Source organism: Natator depressus, chromosome 1 (assembly GCF_965152275.1).
Source record: "Natator depressus isolate rNatDep1 chromosome 1, rNatDep2.hap1, whole genome shotgun sequence".
Classification (NCBI taxonomy): Eukaryota; Metazoa; Chordata; order Testudines; family Cheloniidae; genus Natator; species Natator depressus.
In genome coordinates, this window is record NC_134234.1 from 206,900,885 (window position 1) to 206,922,376 (window position 21,492).

Below are 21,492 nucleotides of genomic sequence, written 5' to 3' on the forward strand. Positions count from 1 at the left end.
GAATGCAACTCACAGAGTTCCAGGGAAGTGGCCTTACGCATGCGAAAGTTTCACAGCCACTGGGAATTATCCCATACCTGCAAGACTATGCGGTCCCACCAGTCTGTGCTTGTTTGCCAGGCCCAGAATCAGCATTCCACTGTATCAACCAGCCCCACTGCCACCACGATGACCCAACTGCCACAGCCCGTGCTTTCAGGAACGTCTGCATCCATGTCCTCCTCACTATCATCCTTGTGCTGGCCTCTCTTAGCCAGATTCTGCATATACTCCAGGATAATCTGTGAGATGTTTACAATGCTCACAACAGCAGTGGTGAGCTGAGCAGAGCAGAGCAGAGCTGCAGCGGAAGAGGTGGATGACAGATGCCACGAGAATAGATATTTATACAGAACAACGAGAGGACCTGCAAGGTGGATTCATGGCACCAGGAGAACAGGAGAACAGAGTTGCAGTGGAAGCGGTTAATGACGACAACATGGAGAAATTTGCTATTGAGACTGAGCTCATTTACAAGAGCAGAGTTGCAGTGGAAGTGGTGGATGAGGATGGTTAGCAGTCGTACTGCACCGTCTGCTGACAGCAGCACCCAGGACACAACAGCAGCGATGCTAAGCTGAGCGGGCTCCATGCTTGCCGTGGTATGGCGTCTGCACGGAAAAAAGGCGCGAAACAATTGTCTGCCGTTGCTTTCACGGAGGGAGGGGCGACTGATGACATGTACCCAAAACCACCCGCGACAATGTTTTTGCCCCTTCAGGCATTGGGAGCCTAACCCAGAATTCCAATGGGCGGCGGAGACTGCGGGAACTGTGGGATAGCTACCCACAGTGCACCGCTCCATATGTTGATGCTAGCCACGGTAGTGAGAATGCACTCTGCCAACTTAATGTGCGTAGTGTGGATATACGCAATCGACTGTATAAAATCGATTTTTAAAAATCGACTTCTATAAAATCGACCTAATTTCGTAGAGTAGACATACCCTTAGATTATAAACTCTTTGGATCAGGGATTGTTCTGTCACATGTGCCTAGTCTAATGGCCTAATCAGAACTTCTAGGTGCTACCGCAATAATAAATGAATGATTAGCCTCTCAGGTGGAGGGTATCAGTAGCTATGAAGCTGACTGTGGCCCTGAAGTGGGTTAGTTTTCAAAAAAGCACACAACACTGGTTACAGTGAGGATCCATAACAGTAATGCCATGAAACAGAGCAAGCCACACAAGGAGGAACTAGAAATAAAAACCCCAAACCTTTCTTTTAAAATAATAAAGAACAAGCACAACAAATAAAAAAAAAAAAAAGAAAAGAAAAAGGAGGATGGTGGAGGATTATAGATTCCAAACCAGACGAGACAGCAGCAAGACAGGAACGATCAGACCCACAGAGACTTTTTACCTATCACACTGAAAATTTGGTTCTGAGCTGGGGCATTCAAGTAGTCTTAATAATCAATGCTCTCTAAAAGGCTCTAAACCAGCACTCCCTGATGGGCATGATCATATGGGAATCTGCAGAGGCATTTGCTCAAGATGTAGGGTGGTTGTTTTTGAATAAGCAGGTTCAGGAAAGTTCCTATACATGTTGTGAAGGAATTACTGCCCTGATGCTAGAATATGTAGCGAGACTGGCAGGGGTTTGAAGATATCTTTCATGTCACAAAGAGAGTTCACTACCCCGTTACTAGAAAAGTGAGTGAGGGGGGGATTTGATAGCAGCCTTCAACTACCTGAAGGAGGAGGGTGAGGGGGGTTCCCAAAGAGGATGGAGATAGGCTGTTCTCGGTGGTAGCAGATGACAGAACAAGGAGCAATGGTCTCAAGTTGCGGTGGGGGAGGTTTAGGTTGGATATTAGGAAACACTATTTCACCAGGAGGATGGTGAAGCACTAGAATGGGTTACCTAGGGAGATGGTGGAATCTCTATCCTTAGAGGTTTTTAAGGCCCAGCTTGACAAAGCCCTGGCTGGGATGATTACCTGGGGTTGGTCCTGATTTGAGGTCTCTTCCAACCCTCATCTTCTAGGATACTAGCTGGAATATAAAACATATCCCCCCACCTCAACATTACAACTCTAAGTAGCTTCAGTACTCACCTTTTGAAAGTAGCTTCCGGAATTTCTGAGTGGCTGAAAGCTGCTGCTCTGGGCTATTGGAGAAAATCATCTCAATCATATCAGAGGTGATGACGGCACTCTGAATTACACAGGGAAAAGAAACTAGTAAATTTTGGATTGAATTCAGAGGGAAAAGATTAGAATAACTTTTGCCAAACTGTGCTATTGAGTTTATTACTATGTAAGAAGCTAGCCAACAAAAGTTATATTATCGACTGTTAGTGTGATCATTCAAAGGGCTTTAGATGGTAGCGTGCTAATTTGTGAACCTTTCATCTCCAGAATCCAAATTTTGTTTTAAACTATATGAGCAAAATTAGCAGACATTTTCCACATCACAAAACCACCATATAATTGGCAGTCTCTTATCAGGAGAAGGAAGCTGAGGATTGAAATAATAAAATTACTGATATATGGGTGTTTGAGAGTATGAGGGACCAGCTTCTGTTGGCTAGGGTAAGTTATTGTCTAGACCTGTCTGTTATGTTTGCTTCAAGCCATTTTTGTAGCACCACAATTCACACAACCTGTAATTTTAAAAAAGTAAAAAAGGTTTTAGTTCTGGTGAAAGACAGACAACCCTGATGACTGAATTCCTGAGCATGAACATCACAGCAGCAGTCCTAGCTTTCCCACACTACGCTGACCAGTGTCCTTCAACTTTGACCTGGAGACTTTGTCTACCGCAAGAAAAAAATGGATGCATAGTTAGTTCACCACATATGCAGGTCCACAGATGGAAGGAGTAGTGTAGAAAGGGCTCAGATCTTCTGACCACCATGTCATAGAATCCTACTCTAAGAGGGAGACAGATGAAACTGATAAAAATACCTGAGCTTTCTCTGCACTTTCACTTCCAATTGTGAAGAATTACTGGTCTATATTTTGCAAGATGGGTAATTTAGGAGAAGAGGAGAGTTAAATTTCAACAGTCCCCTCTCTCTCTGAGATTGTTATGGATACTAATTTGAGATATTTGCAATTGTAGTTTTTAAAATTAGCACCTATTTAGACTGACACACCCTCCCATGCTTTACTCCTGGTTCATTTCACATAAGCTTTAGAACAAATGGTTACAGCTTTCTGTCACTACTGACACGGGATACATTTTAGGAGAGCTAACTTATGTGAGTCTCTATATCCCGTTATGGATCCACTGAACCATGCAGGTTACTCCATTAATGAGTTTTTGGCAGAGCAAAGCAAATCTGCACACTCATTTCAGTGGCATTTCTCTGTATGTAATGCAGTAACTTTTGAAACTACAACCACTGAATTCCAAAATGTCAGGGAACGTTCTAAACATCAGTGGGCAGATCCCTAGTAATTTTGGTGAAAATCAGTGACTCTTCTCAAAAAGAAAAGGAGGACTTGTGGCATCTTAGAGACTAACCAATTTATTTGAGCATAAGTATTCGTGAGCTACAGCTCACTTCATTGGATGCATACTGTGGAAAATACAGAAGATGTTTTTATATATACAGACCATGAAAAAATGGGTGTTTATCACTACAAAAGGTTTTCTCTCCCCCCACCCCACTCTCCTGCTGGTAATAGCTTATCTAAAGTGATATTTAGACTCTCCAGATTATCATACACTCTCCTTACAATGTGTATGATAATCAAGGTGGGCCATTTCCAGCACAAATCCAGGGTTTAACAAGAACGTCTGAGGAACGGGGGGGGGGGGGGGGGGGGAGAGGAATAAACAAATAAACAAGTGGAAATAGGTTACTTTTTATAATGAATCAACCATTCCCTGTCTCTATTCAAGCCTAAGTTAATTGTATCCAATTTGCAAATTAATTCCAATTCAGCAGTCTCTCACTGGAGTCTGTTTTTGAAGTTTTTTTGTTGAAGGATAGTCACTTTGAGATCAGAAATCGAGTGATCAGAGAGATTGAAGTGTTCTCCAACTGGTTTATGAATGTTATAATTCTTGACATCTGATTTGTATCCATTTATTCTTTTACATAGAGACTGTCCAGTTTGACCAATGTACATGGCAGAGGGGCATTGCTGGCACACGATGGCATATATCACATTGGTAGATGTGCAGGTGAACGAGCCTCTGATAGTGTGGCTGATGTGATTAGGCCCTGTGATGGTGGCCCCTGAATAGATATGTGGGCACAGTTGGCAACGGGCTTTGTTGCAAGGATAGGTTCCTGGGTTAGTGGTTCTGTTGTGTGGTATGTGGTTGCTGGTGAGTATTCGCTTCCGGTTGGGGGGCTTGCCTACAGACAGCAACTATGCCCACATATCTATTCAGGGGACACCATCATAGGGTCTAATCACATCAGCCACACTTATCAGAGGCTCGTTCACCTGCTCATCTACCAATGTGATATATGCCATCATGTGCCAGCAATGCCCCTCTTCCATGTACATTGGCCAAACCGGACAGTTCTATGTAAAAGAATAAATGGACTCAAATCAGACGTCAAGAATTATAACATTCAAAAACCAGTCGGAGAACACTTCCACCTCTCTGGTCACTCGATTACAGACCTAAAAGTCACAATATTACAACAAAAAAAACTTCAAAAAACAGACTCCAACGAGAGACTGCTGAATTGGAATTAATTTGCAAACTGGACACCATTAACTTAGGCTTGAATAGAGACGGGGAGTGGATGTGCCATTACACAAAGTAAAACTATTTCCCCATGTTTATTTCCCCCCCCCCCCCCCCAAACTGTTCCTCACACGTTCTTGTCAACTGCTGGAAATGGCCCATCTTGATTATCACTACAAAAGGTTTGTTTCTTTTTTTCTTCTCCTCTCCTGCTAGTAATAGCTCACCTTAACTGATCACTCTTGTTATAACGTGCATGGTAACAGCCATTGTTTCATGTTCTCTGTGTATATAAAATCATCCTCCTGTATTTTCCACTGCATGCATCCAATGAAGCGTAGCCCACGAAAGCTTATGCTCAAATAAATTTGTTAGTCTCTAATGTGCCACAATACTCCTTTTCTTTTCACTTTGCTTTACAGCGGCAAAGTTTTGACTGCTACTTTAGTCCAGGCCTCAGGTCTAATACCAGGCCTCTGATACAAGGGCTTAAGTTTCAGGCCTCCTTCCTACTACTACTACATATTGGCAAGTTTCTCTGCATCACTCAGCCTCAAGAACAAAATCCATGAAGAGCTGTTTCAGACAGCACATTTTACCCAGAGTTTTCTCAGAAAACTAGCCAATCAAACCCACACTCTTTCCACCATGTTTCTATAGAGCAATCTGATCCATTACTATGTATGTTGTATCTGTCCATTTTAGAATATAAACTCTTCGGGATTAGTTCATACATTGTAAGGTGGCAATCCTGCCTATGGCACTATCTACCACGATCCACCTACCTACCAACCATTTTATTTACACACATACACAAACACACCCAGAGAGAATATGTATGCAGAGATTCTGAAAGCATTATGCTCACTTACAGAAGTCATCTCCATGTTGTTCAGCTGAGCTTCATGAAAACCTCCATCTGACATCACTTCCTCCTCTGCTTCTTCCTCAGCTGTAGCAACATTTCTGCGCTTAAATAACTAAAGAGGAAAAGACTTGAAGTTAGTATCAGCAGTACAGAATCCAAGGCTACCTTACGTTCAGAATAGCACAGTAGGCTGCAGTAGCTCCGACACCCATGATCGCCTAATTGCTGTGCAGAAACAAGTTGCGACAGGTGCACATGGAATATTTCAAGACTACTATATTGAGATGTGACAGATGCTATGGAACACTAGAATATCCAAAGACATTATGTTAAATTTATAAATGATATATGTACTTTTATGGGCTTGCCACTAATTGTATTCCTGGTTCAATGAATGAGCTCAAGGATGCTTTCTACAGGAACTAAAAGCACTAAGGGGTAATTAATGTAAAACTTAAATGCTGAATCAATGCAAGTAACAAGCTTTATGAAGCTTCACCCACGCCCCGGTGGAAACAACACACAGATTAATGTGACCTGGCCTTAACAGACAACGGATTTGAACCTTCATAAAATATCAGCCCTGACCAGAGGACTTGTTCACTCACCCTCGAGACAAGAACTAACATGAGACTGTGACCAAGAAAGACAGGCCCTGTGGAAAAGACCTGGAGCACTTTAAATCTCCCAGAATCTCTATGTGGAAGATGGATTGTCATCTAGTAAACAAGGCATGCACATAATCTGTTTGTTTTTAAGATGTTTTCTCTAAAATGCTTTTGTTCTGAATAAATAGTTCTTTGATTTAGGACAGCTGGTTGGTTATTGCCCCTGGGAGAACACAACTGCAAATGCTGAACTGAAGTCAGATCTGCTGAGGTGATCACAGTTACTTGCAAGAGTTTGCAGCCTAAACTCCAGTCTGGAAGGAGAGGATCATGGGATTCTGGCCCAAGAAAGGTAAAAACTACAGACCCGAGACTAACAGGGATACCCTCATGGAGATCATAAGGGGGACAGAGGTGCAATTAACTCAGGAACTGAGACAAATATATATGCTAAAAGTTGTGGTTTCAAAGGAACACTGGAATCAAGTCAGTCAATGGACTTCTGAGTCACTAGAGGAAAGAGTCAAACTCAATTTAAAACCAAAGGTTAGTAGTAGATTAAAAAGGATTTAACAAAACCTAGTAAGAAAAGTCTAAACACATTTTCATTTAAACTAAAAAAACAACTCTTCCCCTGAAGGTGCTAGAAACGCAAACCCAACAGCATGACTGTAACAGAAAAGAACAAACTGTTCCCATCAGAAATGGACCAGAAACAAAGTCAAATGCAAAAGAAAATAAGCACATTATGATGAGCAGATTACATTCTAAACTTTTATTCATCTGACTAATCTGAGGCCTTGTCTACATTACAAACTTATGTCAAACATACGGTTGCCACAGTTAGTACATCTCTTGTGCACATGCATACTTGGTGCCTTGTGTCAGCGGTGCTTGTACTCACCAGGATCACTTTTACTGATGTAATGTGGTGCACCATGGGTAGGTATCCCAGCATACAATTCGCCAGCATCCACAGCACTATCTTTTGGGAAGTTTTGGCAATGCATGATGGGGCCGAAACAAGTCATGCAGGGGTAACCAGGAGTATGTGGTCAGCTTCCCAGTTTGCAACGGTCTCCAACCTATAATGTCATCTGTATCCCATAATTTTTGCACCTTTTTTAAAATCCCACAATCCCACGTGACCGTCCTTGCTGTCTCCCACCTCCAACAGAAGCATGGAACCTGCACAGCTCTGCACCGCTGTCAGGAGTGCTGCAAGCACAAGGTGCACAATGCTGTAGTATTTGCAGAGTCTCAAGAAGAGCCACAGGGAACATGACAATTCCTTGGAGGACAGATTGTTGTAGGCCATCACAAGAACCAACTCAAAGTTGCGGGTCGAATTCACAGAGCAGCTGCAGATGGTGGTGCACCACTTCTGGGCCCAAGAAACACACACTGGCTGGTAGGATTGCATCATACCGCAGGTTTGGGATGACGAGCAGTGGTGGCAATCTACATTCCTAGATTGGTGTGCCAAACTCGCCCCAGCCCTCCAGAGCAGGGACACCAAAATGAGAGCTGCACTGACATCAGAGAAGTGAGTGATGATAACACTGTGGAAACTTGCAACGCCAGATTGCTACTGGTCAGTCAAGAATAAATTTGGAGTCGGGAAATCCACTGTGGGGGGCCTTTGTCACGCAAGTGTGCAGGGCCATTAATCATCTCCTACTATACAGGACTGTGACTCTCAGCAACATGCAGGATATAGTGGATGGATTTGCAGCAATGGAGTTCCCAAACGGAGGTGGATCAATAGATGACATGCATATCCCTATTTCTGGCACCAGCCCACCTTGCCAGAGTACATCAGCAGAAAGGGTCACTTTTCTATGGTTATGCAAGTTCTGGTGGATCCCAAGGAATGCGCCACCAACATCAATGTGAGCTTGTCAGGGAAGATGCACAACGCTCACATCTTTAAGAACAAAGGACTGTTCAAAAGCTGAAAGCAAGGACTTTTCTTCCTAACCAGCAGGTTACCATTGGCAATGCTGAAATGATCCAACCATCTCAACACCACCAAGGAATACTTTACTACTGGCTCAGCAAATGCAAAATGACAGTTGAATGTACCTTCAGTCATTTGAAGAGACACTGGCATTGTTTATTCACAAGATTGGACCTCAATGAGAAAAATATCCCCATGGTTATAGCTGACTGCTGGGTTCTGCATAATATTTGTGAAGCAAAGGAGGAAAGTTTCCACCCAGGTGGAAGTGGAGCAGCTCTCTGCTGAATTTGAACAGCCAGATACAAGGACTACTAGTAGAGCTCAATGTGGAGCCATACAGCTCAGGCAGTCTTTGAAAGACCATTTTAATAGTGGGCGACAGTAGCGTAAGTTGTTGTGTGCTCTATCTGGCCATGCTCTTTTTTGCGGCCTGGTATGAATTGTGTTGATTGCTGTACACGTAGGCATATAACATTGTCAAAGCACCTATTAATTTTGTTTGTGAATTATTTTGAGTTGTGTGACACTGTGCAGAAACAGGTAATTAGTCATTTTCAGAACAGCTGAGCACCAGCCAGCATATGCTGTGAACTAATAAAGACGAATTATGTTTCAAATAATTTTATTCTGTAACAAAATCAGTGAAAATAAAACCAAAAACAAACCTCAGGTAATTTAAAAACACATAAATCAAAAACTTAATAGAAAACCTAATAAACTAAGAGAACAGAACTAATGAAGGGGAAAGAACATTCTTGTCCATCTCAGCTACACCTACAGCAATCATGGCTTTCACAGGGCAGTGTATGAGAAGCTGTGATTGTCTTTAATGTTCCCTGGGGCGGGGAAGCCGTAGTGCAGCAGCGCCTAATGTCATATGGAATGTTGGGGGGGGGGAAGGGGAAAGGCAGGCATGGGAGGTTCTGATATTGAGTTCTCAATGGGCTGCAGAGGGAGGCAAGCATGGGATTGTTGAACCTGCAAGTCCACCAAAGTCTTCAGTATCTGTGTTTGCTGCCTGAGAATCTCTATTATATCCTGATGAATCTCCTCCTTTTCCTGCACCTTTCTCCAGGTTGTCCCCAGTGTTCATCCTGTAGGCCCTGTGCTCATTGTCCATTGCAGCACTGGCTTGCAGAATCTCCTGCAACATGTCATCCCGAGTCCTCTTCTTTCTCCTCCTCAGGCATTCCGTGGGTGTGCAGAGAGAGACCATGAGGGCTGCAATGGCAGCACCTGCAGATAAAACACAGAGGCACTATTGTCAGTGTACTCACTATGGAAAGTGAAACTCAAAAATGCTGAACTCAATCCCCTTCCTCCGGTAAAGTTTTAAGGACTAACTACATTCTCACTTCTGCTTGGGGCTGCCTGTCCACAGCACCAGTCACAGTTAGTATGGCCCGCTGGGGGTTGGGAAAATGGGGAAGGAATTGCTCAGTTGCATGATTCTAGAAGTATAGGTCGGGCCCTTCACTTTCAGTTATTTTATTTTATTTTATTTTTCCCAGGAATTTATCAGTGTTTATTACCACAACAACAAAAACAGGTGAAAATCAGTTAAAAAAACATTAATTTTCCTGGGTAAATATCAGGGTTTATTTTGGTGGACGAAAAGACGGGGAAAATATTCAGTAGATTAATGCTTTCAATTTCAACCACCACTGTGGTTTGCTGCAGAACTAAAACAGAACTCAAAACTAGGGTTGTTGATTACTCGCAGTTTAATGCATATAATTAACTCAAAAAAATTAATCGCAATTAATCGCACTTTTAGTCAAACTGTTAAACAATAGAATCCCAATTGAAATTTAATAAATATTCTTGGATGTTTTTCTACATTTTAATATATTGACTTCAATTACAGCACAGAATACAAAGTATATAGTGCTCACTTATTATTTTTGATTACAAATATTTGCACTGTAAAAATGATAAAACAAAAGAAACAGTATTTTTCAATTCACCTCATACAAGTACTGTAGCGCAATCTCTACCATGAAAATGCAACTTACAAATGTAGATTTTGTTTGTTTGTTACATAACTGCACTCAAAAACAAAACTGGGTAAAACTTTAGAGCCTACAAATCCACTTAGTCCTACTTCTTGTTCAGCCAACCATTAAGACAACAAGTTTGTTTACATTTACAGGAGATAATGCTGCCTGCTTCTTATTCACAATGTCACCTGATTGAATTAATTGGTGGAGAATTGTATGTCTCCTGCTCTGTTTTACCTGCATTCTGCCATATATTTTATGTTATAGCAGTTTCAGATGATGACCCAGCACATGCTGTTCATTTTAAGAACACTTTCAGTGCTGATATGACAAAACACAAAGAAGGTACCAAAGTGAGATTTCTAAGGATAGATACAGCACTCGACTCAAGGTTTAAGAATCTGAAGGGCCTTCCAAAATCTGAGAGGGACAAGATGTGGTGCATGCTTTCAGATGTGTTAAAAGAGCAACACTCTGATGCAGAAACTACAGGACCCAAACCAGCAAAAAAGAAAATCAATCTTCTGCTGGTAGCATCTGACTCAGATGATGAAAATGAACATGCATCAGTCTGCACTGTTTTGAATCGGTATCGAGCAGAGCCCATCATCAGCATGGAAGCATGTCCTCTGGAATGGTGGTTGAAGCATGAAGGGATATATGAATCTTTAGCGCATCTGGCACGTAAATATCTTGCGATGCCAGCTATGACAGTGGGCTTGTAGGCTCTAAAGTTTTATATTGTTTTGTTTTTGAGTGCAGGCTTTTTTGTACATAATTCTACATCTGTAAGTTCAAATTTCATGATAAAGAGACTGCACTACAGTACTTGTAATGGAGGAATTGAAAAATACTATTTCTTTTCGATTTTACAGCACTTTATATTTGTAATCAAAAATAAATATAAAGTGAGCACCATACATTTTTTATTCTGTGTTGTAACTGAAATATATTAGAAAATGTAGAAAACATCCAAAAATATTTAAATAAATGGTATTCTATTATTGTTTAATCGTGCGATTAATTTTTTTAATCACTTGACAGCCCTACTCAAAACACAATGCCACTTCTGAGTTTAAGAAAACAATATATCTCTAATCCCCAAATAAAACTTTTCATTTGAATAAATAGTTTACTATTGTAGAGTTAGAACTATTAGTCTATAAATATTTACTTTTAATAACTGGGCCACACCATTTGCAGCGCATACACTCAACTTCATCCTTTTAAACTTTCAAATGCTTCCTTGTGTTCTGAAATATATTCGGATACAGATTTTCGTTTTCTTCCCATTTTAGGGTGTCAAATCTTTAAACAGTTATGGTTTAAAGCTGCTCACAGCTTGAAATGTGTACCTGGGCATGAAATTCATCAGTACGTTCAGATGCACATGCACTTCAGAACTTGTGCGCGTGCCTGATTGTTTATTGTGTGTAGCTTCTAGACTAATACATAGCCTTACTTCAACAGGCAACTTTGCATACACACAGACTAATACACATTTGTACACAGACTAATACACATACAGACTAATAGACAGACTAATGGTCTCAAGTTGCAGTGGGGGAGGTTTAGGTTGGATATTAGGAAAAACTTTTTCACCAGGAGGGTGGTGAAACACTGGAATGCGTTACCTAGGGAGATGGTGGAATCTCCTTCCTTTGAGGTTTTTAAGGTCAGGCTTGACAAAGCCCTGGCTTTAGCTGGGGATTGGTCCTTCTTTAAGCAGGGGGTTGGACTAGATGACCTCCTGAGTCCCTTCCAACCCTGATATTCTATGATTATCGTAATACATAGATCTCATGCAATGTATTGTATTTTCCTAATAAAAAGGGTTTTTTTAATGTATTTGAATGATACAAAAGTAGGGTGAAAAAAATCAGAAAAAAATGAATAATACTTTTTGTAAAACCTGGAAAATTTTTGGTAAAAATCGGTTTAAACTGAAAAGGAAGGGACTTAAGTATAGGGCAATGCCACTGAATACTGGCACTGTTTTCAACAGGTGGTGGTCATTTTAGCAGATCTCACTCCTGAGAGTAACAAAGGCAGAAAGAGAACAGCTGCGGTGGGTGTCACAAAGCAGCCCAGGACTATATGCTGCTGGGCTGTGTATTGCAACGGTGCCTGCTACAATCATCACTGACTAGCATGGGAAAGTGTCCTACTGCAGAGGAAGAAATAAGGCTGCCATCCCTAGAAACCTTCGGCAGAGGATTGCAGAGTACCTCCATAAAAGTTTCGTCAAGATCTCTCAGGAGGATTCGAACATCCCCATGAACATAAACAAATTGCTCTGCAGCCCTCCTCCCACACCCCACCTAACTCCAGAAGGGAATGAAAAGCAGATAGCAACTCTATCTGTCTTGGCTGTAACACCACCTCTTCTACCATAGGTAATTTAATGATAACTCAAGAGTGTCCTGCTACTTTGGGGGTGCCATCCCTGTAATTTAAAATTAAACGACACGCTCACCTGAGGTTCCTTCACCTGCATAGGTTCACCCATGCCCATCTGGCAAGACTGGTTAGACTGCAGTGGAGTAAAAAGAGGTACTGGCTCACTGCACAGCTGGATTGCCTGGTCACCTGTCCAACATACTCCTCTTCCTTGTTCACCACCTCCTCACTGCTGTTCACAGAAGAGGCTGGTGACTTGGGCTCCTTGGAACTATCCAGAGTGCTGTGGCATGTGGTGGTGTGATTTCCACCAAGTATGGCATGTGGTTCTGCGTAAAAGCAGTAAGTCTGCAGCTCGGCGCCGTATCGGTACCCCTGGCCTTCTGGTACACCTGCTGCAGCTCCTCAGCTTTCACACAGTGTTGCTGCTGGTCCCTGTCATATCCCTTCTCCTGCATCTCTATGAGCAGATTGCTCGGGTTGTCGCAGTTTCTAAGGCTGGTTCGAAGCAGTGCCTGCACAGCCTCTTCTACCCACAGGCCCAGGGAGATCCAATATCTCCTGTCTGCTCCATAGTCAGCTGGGCAGTTGCATTCAACAATGGAGAGCTGGTAGATGTGCTCATCAAGCCGGGCAATCAGGAAAATGAGTTTCAAAAATGGCACTTGTTGGTGGGAGCCAAATTTAAATGTAGAAGTATGCTCAACTAGGTCGACATAAGCTGCCCCACATTGACCTATATTTGTAGTGTAGACCAGGCCTAAGATGTTAGTAACAAAGGATTTTCATTAATGTCGGAAAAACATACCACACTGGATTTTAATAAATAGGAAAATTCTAGGAGAACAAAAATGTTTCAGAGATCAATAAAGATATTTATTTTTGTTTACTGATATATCCCTGGGTGAAAAAAATGGGGAAAACACCTTAATAGTATAGAAATGTGTAACACCACTTTGCTCTTAAGATTTATGGGGAAGAATTCTGTGCAGGTTAACACTGGGTTAGACTTTTCTTGGGTGAAGGCTTTGAGATAAGTTTTGGCCCAGCAGAAATTTTTACGTTTCAATTGTGAACCCCTCAGAAATGGAATTTTCTTGGAATTTTCTAAAAGAACCTGAAAAACTATTATAGCAAAATGTGCCAGCACCACTGCACTACTGTGTTACCCAATATTTATTAATACAAGAAAAAGTGATCATGAAGTGACTTCAGCAGCCAATCCATTTAGGATCAAAAAGAAATTATACTACACAGTGTTTGACTGCCACAGGTTGGCTAATCGCTAAAGAGATCAGAGTCAAAGGTGCGAGCTGGGTTTTTAAGAGGAGTGCATTTGTTTTCTGATTTAACATCTTTAGTGATATGTCCTAATCTATGAATGAAGTGATCAATGTCATGATGTAGAGGTCAGGAAAGATTTCCTCTTCCCAATCTCGCATGAACACAAATCAACTAGGTGTATTTGCATGGATTCCTACCCCAACCACACTTTTCTCTGAAGCATCTGATATTGGCACTTCCAGTATCCTTTCTCTGGTCTTAATGGATTGATGACCTGACATTACAAACCCAATGTGCTACTTTCAGCCCTCAACCTAGCTCCAAAAATCTCAATCACCCAAAGTGCAGTTTCATTTGGCTTTAAACATAATCCATCTCAAAGTTTCCAGTTTGTCCAACAGGTGCAAAAAAGGGCTACTAGGATGGTCAAAGGAGTGGAGAACCTACCTTACAAGAGGAGACTTAAGGAGCTAGGATTGTTTAGCCTAACCACACAAAGGCTGGGGGGGATATGATTACTGTCTATAAATAATCAGAGGGATAAACACCAGGGAGGGAGAGGAGTTATTTAAATTAGGGCCCACGTTGGCACAAGAACGAATGGACGTAAACTGGCCATCAACAAATTTAGGCTTGTAATTAGATGAAGATTTCTAACCATGAGAGGAGTGAAGTTCTGGAACAGCCTCCCCAGCCAAGCAGTGGAGGCAAAAAACTTAATTAATAACTGTATGATGAGACTGCCTACAATGGCATGTGGTCCATCTGGGACTGCTAATAGCAAATACCTCCAATGGCTGGAGATGGGACACCAGATGGGGAGGGCTCTGAGTTACTACAGTGAATTCTTTCCCAGGTGTCCGGCAGGTGGATCTCACTGCATACTCAGGGTCTAACTGATCGCCATATGTGGGGTCAGGAAGGAATTTTCCCTCAGGTTAGATTGGCAGAGACTATGTGGGTTTTTCACCTTCCTCTGCAGCATGGGTCACTCGCTCATTTGAACTAGAGTAACTGGTAAATTCTCTGCAATGTGAAGTCTTTAAATCATGATCTGATGACTTCAGTAACTCAGCCAGAGATTATCGGTCTATTACTGGAGTCAGTTGGTGAGAGTGGGACCAGGAGCAGGGAAGTCATCAGGGACTAGAGGCAAAAGGATTGCAAACTGGGCTCTGAAAAGACCCCTGAAGTAAGCTAAACTCCCACCGAGGATAGTAAGATTGCACAGGAATTGGAGCTCCTATAGTGGAGCCAGAGACAAGAGACTTAAAGATACAATGGCTGAGCTGAAGCTGAGGGTCGGCCAACTACACCAAGCAAGATCCCAAGGATAAAGACCTCTGGTACTACTCAACATACTGCTCCTGGTAAGAAAAGGTTCTCAACACTGTCCCTGCTCCCAGGCTGCCTTCTCCTGAGATAACAGGAAACCACTAGTCCAGTGGTTGTTTTCAGCATCTCTCTTGATTCTCAATCAATTGGGGACACAAAAAACTTTAAACTCCCTATTCAACATATCAGTCTAATAAGCAGGGTTAGTGTGTGAACTTACATCATCATAATCATAGTAGAACCAGGGCTCTAGCACACACGTGTGATTTCAGTAGATCAAGGAGCAACCAGGCACCAGGACAACTGGTTTCCACTGTCAAAGAAGTCTGCTCTGTAATCAACAGTATACTAGCATGCATAAACTTATCAGGACGGGGGCAGACATTTTCAAGAAAAGCCCTCTTTTGTGGACTGGCTATAGTTATAAGAGAAAACTTCTGCAGTACCTGTTCCTCCCTTTTCTGCTTCCGCAGCTGAAGGCCCTCTTCCTCTCGCCTACGACGCATTTCATCAGGATTTAAAGACTTGTTCTTGTAGCTCTTCAATCGGAAGTTATCTTTTCCTGAGGTTGTCATGATTTCTAGAATACTGCAATTAAAAATAGGTGGATCATAACAATAGATTTCTCTTCAGGAACAAACCGCTTCCAGTTCTACCTTTATTACCGCTGTAGCTAGCTATGCCTCCAGGCACTGTCCCCACCCTGACTAGTATTTCTGGGAGAAGGAGAGACTATTAAGTGAAGGCAGAAATAGGTCACAGGACTTGCATGCACTTCATATGTCACTCTCAACAGCATGAAAGTACCAGTACAGGGGATGCTTGAAATACTTCAGGTTAACATTAAAATACAGAAGTCCAACCCCCTGCTCAAAGCAGGACCAACCCCAACTAAATCATCCCAGACAGGGCTTTGTCAAGCCTGACCTTAAAAACTTCGAAGGATGGAGATTCCACCACCTCCATAGGTAACCCACTCCAGTGCTTCACCATCCTCCTAGTGAAATAGTGTTTCCTCATATCCGAGACCTGCCCCACTGCAACTTGAGACCATTGCTTCTTGTTCTGTCATCCGCCACCACTGAGAACAGCTGAGCTCCATCCTCTTTGGAACCCCCCTTCAGGTAGCTGAAGGCTGCTATCAAATCCCCCCTCACTCTTCTCTTCTGCAGACTAAACAACCCCAGTTCCCTCAGCCTCTCCTTGTAAGTCATGTGCCCCAGCCCCCTGATCATTTTCGTTGCCTTCTGCTGGACTCTCTCCTATTTGTCCACATCTCTTCTGTAGTGGGGGGACCAAAACTAGACGCAATACTCCAGTGACTAACAGAAGGGAATAATCACTTCCCACGATCTGCTGGCCATGCTCCTACTAATACAGCCCAATATGCCATTGGCCTTCTTGGCAACGACGGCACACTGTTGACTGCAATATCCATATCCAGCTTCTCATCCACTGTAATCCCCAGCTCCTTTTCTGCAGGACTGCCACTTAGCCAGTTGGTCCCCAGCCTGTAGCAGTGGAAGGGATTCTTCCTTTCTAAGTGTAGGACTCTGCACTTGTCCTTGCTAAACCTCATCAGATTTCTTTTGGCCCAATCCTCCAATTTGCGTAGGTCACTCTGGACCCTATCCCTACCCTCCAGCGTATCTACCTCTCCCCCTAGCTTAGTGTCATCTGTGAGCTTGCTGAGGGTGCAATTCATCCCATCCTCCAGATCATTTATGAAGCTATTGAACAAAACCGGACCCAGGACCGACCCTTGGGCCACTCCGCTTGATACCGGCTGCCAACTAGACATTGAGCCATTGATCACTACCCGTTGAGCCTGACAATCTAGCCAGCTTTCTATCCACCTATCCATCTAGATGATTCATCCAAGCCATACTTTTTTCACTTTCTGTCAAGAATACTGTGAGAGACTGTATCAAAAGCTTTGCTAAAGTCAAGATATATCACAACTACCGCTTTCCCCATATCCCCAGAACCAGTTATCTCATTGTAGAAGGCAATCAGGTTGGTCAGGCACGACTTGCCCTTGGTGAATCCATGCTGACTGTTCCTGATCACCTTCCTCTCCTCCAAGTGTTTCAAAATGGATTCCTTGAGGACCTGCTCCATGATTTTGCCGGGGACTGAAGTGAGACTGACCGGTCTGTAGTTCCCTGGGTTCTCTTTCTTCCCTTTTTTAAATATGGGCACTATATTTGCCTTTTTCCAATCGTCCGGGACCTCCCCTGATCGCCACAGATTTTCAGAGATAATGGCCAATGGCTCTGCAATCACGTCAGCTAACTCCCTCAGCATCCTTGGATGCATTAGATCTGGACCCATGGACTTGTGCATGTCCAGCTTTTCTAAAATAGTCCTTAACCTGTTCTTTCACCACTGAGGGCTAATCACCTCCTCCCCATACTGTGTTGCCCAGTGCAGCAGTGTGAGAGCTGACCTTGTCTGTGAAGACCAAGGCAAATAAAGCACTGAGTACTTCAGCTTTTTCCATATCATCGGTCACTATGTTGCCTCCCCCATTAAGTAAGGGGCCCACACTTTCCTTGACCTTCTTCTTGTTGCTAACATACCTGTAGAAACCCTTCTTGTTACCCTTCACATCCCTTGCTAGCTGCAACTCCAATTGTGCCTTGGCCTTCCTGATTACATCCCTGCATGCTCTAGCAATATTTTTATACTCCTCCCTAATCATCGGTCCAAATTTCCACTTCTTGAAAGCTTCCTTTTTGAGTTTAAGCTCACTGAAGATTTCACTGTTAAGCCAAGCTGGTCACCTGCCATATTTGTTATTCTTGCTGCACTTCGGGATGGTTTGCTCCTGCGCCCTCAATAAGGCTTCTTTAAAATACAGCCAGCTCTCCTGGACTCCTTGCCCCCTCATATTAGCTTCCCAGGGAATCCTACCCATCAGTTCCCTAAGGGAGTCTAAGTCTGTTTTTCTGAAGTCCAGGGTCCGTATTTTGCTACTCTCTCCTCTTCCTTTTGTGAGGATCCTGAACTCAACCATCTCATGGTCACTGCTGCCTAGGTTGCCACCCACTTCTACTTCCCCTGTCAATGCTTCCCTGTTTGTAGGCAGCAGGTCAAGAGGAGCACAGCCCCTAGTCAGCTGCTAGTTTATTTGAAATTCTCTGGCTTAGTTTGTCCTCCCTCCTTTTTAAAAACTGAAGGACTTGCCCCAGCTAACTACACAAAACTTACATTAATTTCTCTGTCACATCTGTCTCTCTACACAATCTCCCCACTCACAGCACAAATGCCTTCTCTTCTATAAACCTTGCACTCTAGGGTAGCTTTCCCATTTCTCTCCATTTCATTAATTGTCCAACTTTTCAAATTTCAACTGAATTTCATCTCTTTCCCTTCTCTCAATCGGCTGTTACACTCTAAAGTTTTGGGGATACAGTTTGTAGGAAAGAAACTAGGAAGAAATAAAGCTGTATTTCACTAAAATACACCAGTGAGTAGCTTTGAAGTTTACCGTTTAGGATATCAAAGCACACATACATATTCTCTTCTTGGGTAACAGAGAAGACCAGCAGTAATGACATCAGTCTGGCGGTGGTCACTGTTTATTGGAGTTTCATATATATTTGCTGAACTGTGGGGTTACTGAGCCTGATCTAAAATCCTGATGTCAGTGGAGAGACTCCATTTAAAAAATTGTGCTGTGAATCAGATCTTATATCTGCATTGCTGTTCTCTCTTCTAACATTTCACTTAAAATCTTGAGATGGTAAACATAGAATTCTCACTGAATATGTTTATGCATCTCATACAGATGTAAAATTTCCAGTCTGCCACAGATTTCAACAGCACCGTACTGCAGAATTCAGGTGGCTTTGCTGCTGAATTTAGTTCTCATGTTACACAGTACAGTGGCCCTTATTATAGGGAGCTTATAAACCTTCTCTGAAGCGCCAGTTATTGTCCAGTGGCCTAATCTGTTGTGGCAAATATGTTCCCAAAATCCAAAAAGTTTCACAAGCACAGATATTGCAGGCTGTGGAGTGATCTTATGTTGACTGAATTAAAATGAAGAAATAAGAGTATAATGTGATGTGTAGGTTCTGAAAATCTCCCATCCCTGTGCAAGACAAGTTCATTTTCCACTTCAGCACATGACAAATATTATCCAGCCAGTAGTAAGTCTACTCTCACCTTTGGATGTTTCAATTAACAATGAGGATGTTAACATAACTTGATTAAAAATAAACTAAGGCAGCTCTCAGTAACTTAAGGGGCTCTAGTGAAAAACACCTGGTAATATTTTTGGTAATGATACTAAATAAATTCCAGAGACCAGAAGTGGCTTCTGTTAAGGACCAGGTCATGGGTAGTTATGCCTAATGGTCACGGCAGGAGGCTGGTCTACTGGCTGGAGCAGGGGTGACTAGGCTTAGTGGCCACAGCCCGAATCAGAAGCCCAGTTACTAGACAGTCACTCATAAATTGGACTGAATTTAGCGTAAGACCTGAATTTATTACCATTAATGACTAGACTCCCAGCTCACTCTGCTCACATTCCTCAGGGAATTTTATTTTTTAAAATAAAAGTTCCACAAACAGATCATTCAGAAACTTCAACATTATTTCCATGCAAAATGTTGAAGTCTTAAAAATATGAATAAAAGTTTTAAATGCTTTTCTTTAAAAAAAACTACATTGTTTCTTGTGATACAATACCCTTGCAAACATTTCTTTCCTTCACCAATTTTGTAAATAAATTCTCCATGTGAATTAAAACAAATCTTTGAAATTTCCATGCTGGCAAATTCTGACACAGAGTACTTGTCTCTGTAGCATAATGAATCGTGCACTGGAATTCTAGAGAAATCAGGGCAATTCAAAGGTTGTGGGTTTGAGCCCCACCAAAGTAAAGTTTTGGTGCAGAAAAGAGCCATAAAAATGATTAAAGGATTAGAAAGCATACCATATATAGTAACAGACTCAAGGAGCTCAGTCTATTTAGCTCAGTGGCTTTCAATCTGTGGTCTGCAGACCTCTGGGGGTCTGTAGACTATGTCTAAGGGGTCTGTGAAAGGTTGCTGTTACCAGAGAACAGTGATTTTCAATCTGAGGTCCACAGACTATGTCTAAGATTTCCAAAGGGGTCCACACCTCCAATTAAAATTTTTAGGAGGTCCACAAATTAAAAAAAAGTAGAAAACTGCTGATTTAACTTAACCAAGAGAAGGATAAAGAGTGATTTGATCATAGTCTATAACAGAGGTGGGCAAACTTTTTGGGCCGAGAGCCACATCTGGGTGGGGAAATTGTATAAAGTGCCGGGCCAGGGGGTTGGGCTGCGGGAGGGCGTGCGTGGTGTGGGAGGGGGTGCAGTGTGCAGGAACGGGCTCAGGGCAAGGGATTGGAGCAGAAGAGGGGTGCGGGGTTTACGAGGGGGCTCAGGGAAGGGGGTTGGGGTGCAGGAGCAGTGTGGCGGGGGCTCAGGGCAGGGAGTTGGGGTGCACAGGACTCAGGGCAGAGGGTTGGGGTGCTGGACGGGTGCAAGGTGCAGGCAGGGGGCTTAGGGCAGGGAGCTGAGGGGCAGGGGGCGGGAGGGGTTCGGACCCCAGCCTGGCGCCGCTTACCTAAAGCGGCTCCGGGGTGGCAGCAGCGCGCACCGGGGGCCAGGGCAAGCTTCCTGCCTGCCTGCCCTGCCCCACGCCGCACCGCTCTGGGAAGCAGCCGGAACCACGTCCCTGCGCGGCCCCTGGGGGAGGGTGGGGGGGCCCCACAGGGCTCCGCGCGCTGCCCTTGCCACACCTCCAGGTACCTCCCCCAAAGCTCCCATTGGCCGCGGTTCCCCATTCCCGGCCAATGGGAGCTGTGGGGGGCGGTGCCTGGAGGCAGGGGCAACGCACAGAGCCTTCTGCCACCCACACCCCGCCCGGGGCCCCAGGGAAGTGGTGCCGGCCGCTTCCGAGAGCGGCGCGGAGCCTGCGGCATCACGGGGGGCAATCCCGCAGGCCAGATCCAAAGCCCTGAGGGGCCGGATCTGGCCCGTAGTTTGCCCACCCCTGGTCTACAAGTACCTACCTGGGGAATAAATATTTGATAATGGTCTCTTCAATGTAACAGATAAAGGTACTATGGCTGGAAGATGAAGCTAGACAAATTCAGACTGAATATAAGGTGTAAATTCTTAAAAAAGTGAGTGTAATTAATCGTAACAATTTACCCCATGTTACGGTGTATTTTCCATCACTGGCAATTAAAAGAAATCCAGTATTCATTTAAGATATGCTCTAATTCAAAACAAATTAGTTTGGGGAGGTCTATGGCCTGTGTTATACAAGAAATTGGACAAGAAGATCACAG

General features: G+C 43.3%; 1 protein-coding gene across 2 annotated transcripts in view; it reads right to left on the reverse strand.

Annotated features, from left to right (window-relative positions):
- The window catches only part of KPNA1 (karyopherin subunit alpha 1), a 150,025-nt gene that overhangs the window by 109,457 nt on the left and 19,076 nt on the right, over window positions 1-21,492 (reverse strand). For both annotated transcript variants that reach the window (XM_074975300.1, XM_074975290.1), the window contains exons 2-4: window positions 15,603-15,744; window positions 5,571-5,678; window positions 2,100-2,199 (exon numbers count right to left, since the gene is read on the reverse strand). In XM_074975300.1, the coding sequence (XP_074831401.1) occupies window positions 2,100-2,199; window positions 5,571-5,678; window positions 15,603-15,731 (337 nt within the window). In that variant the 5' untranslated portion in view covers window positions 15,732-15,744. The remainder of the gene's footprint in view (window positions 1-2,099; window positions 2,200-5,570; window positions 5,679-15,602; window positions 15,745-21,492) is intronic.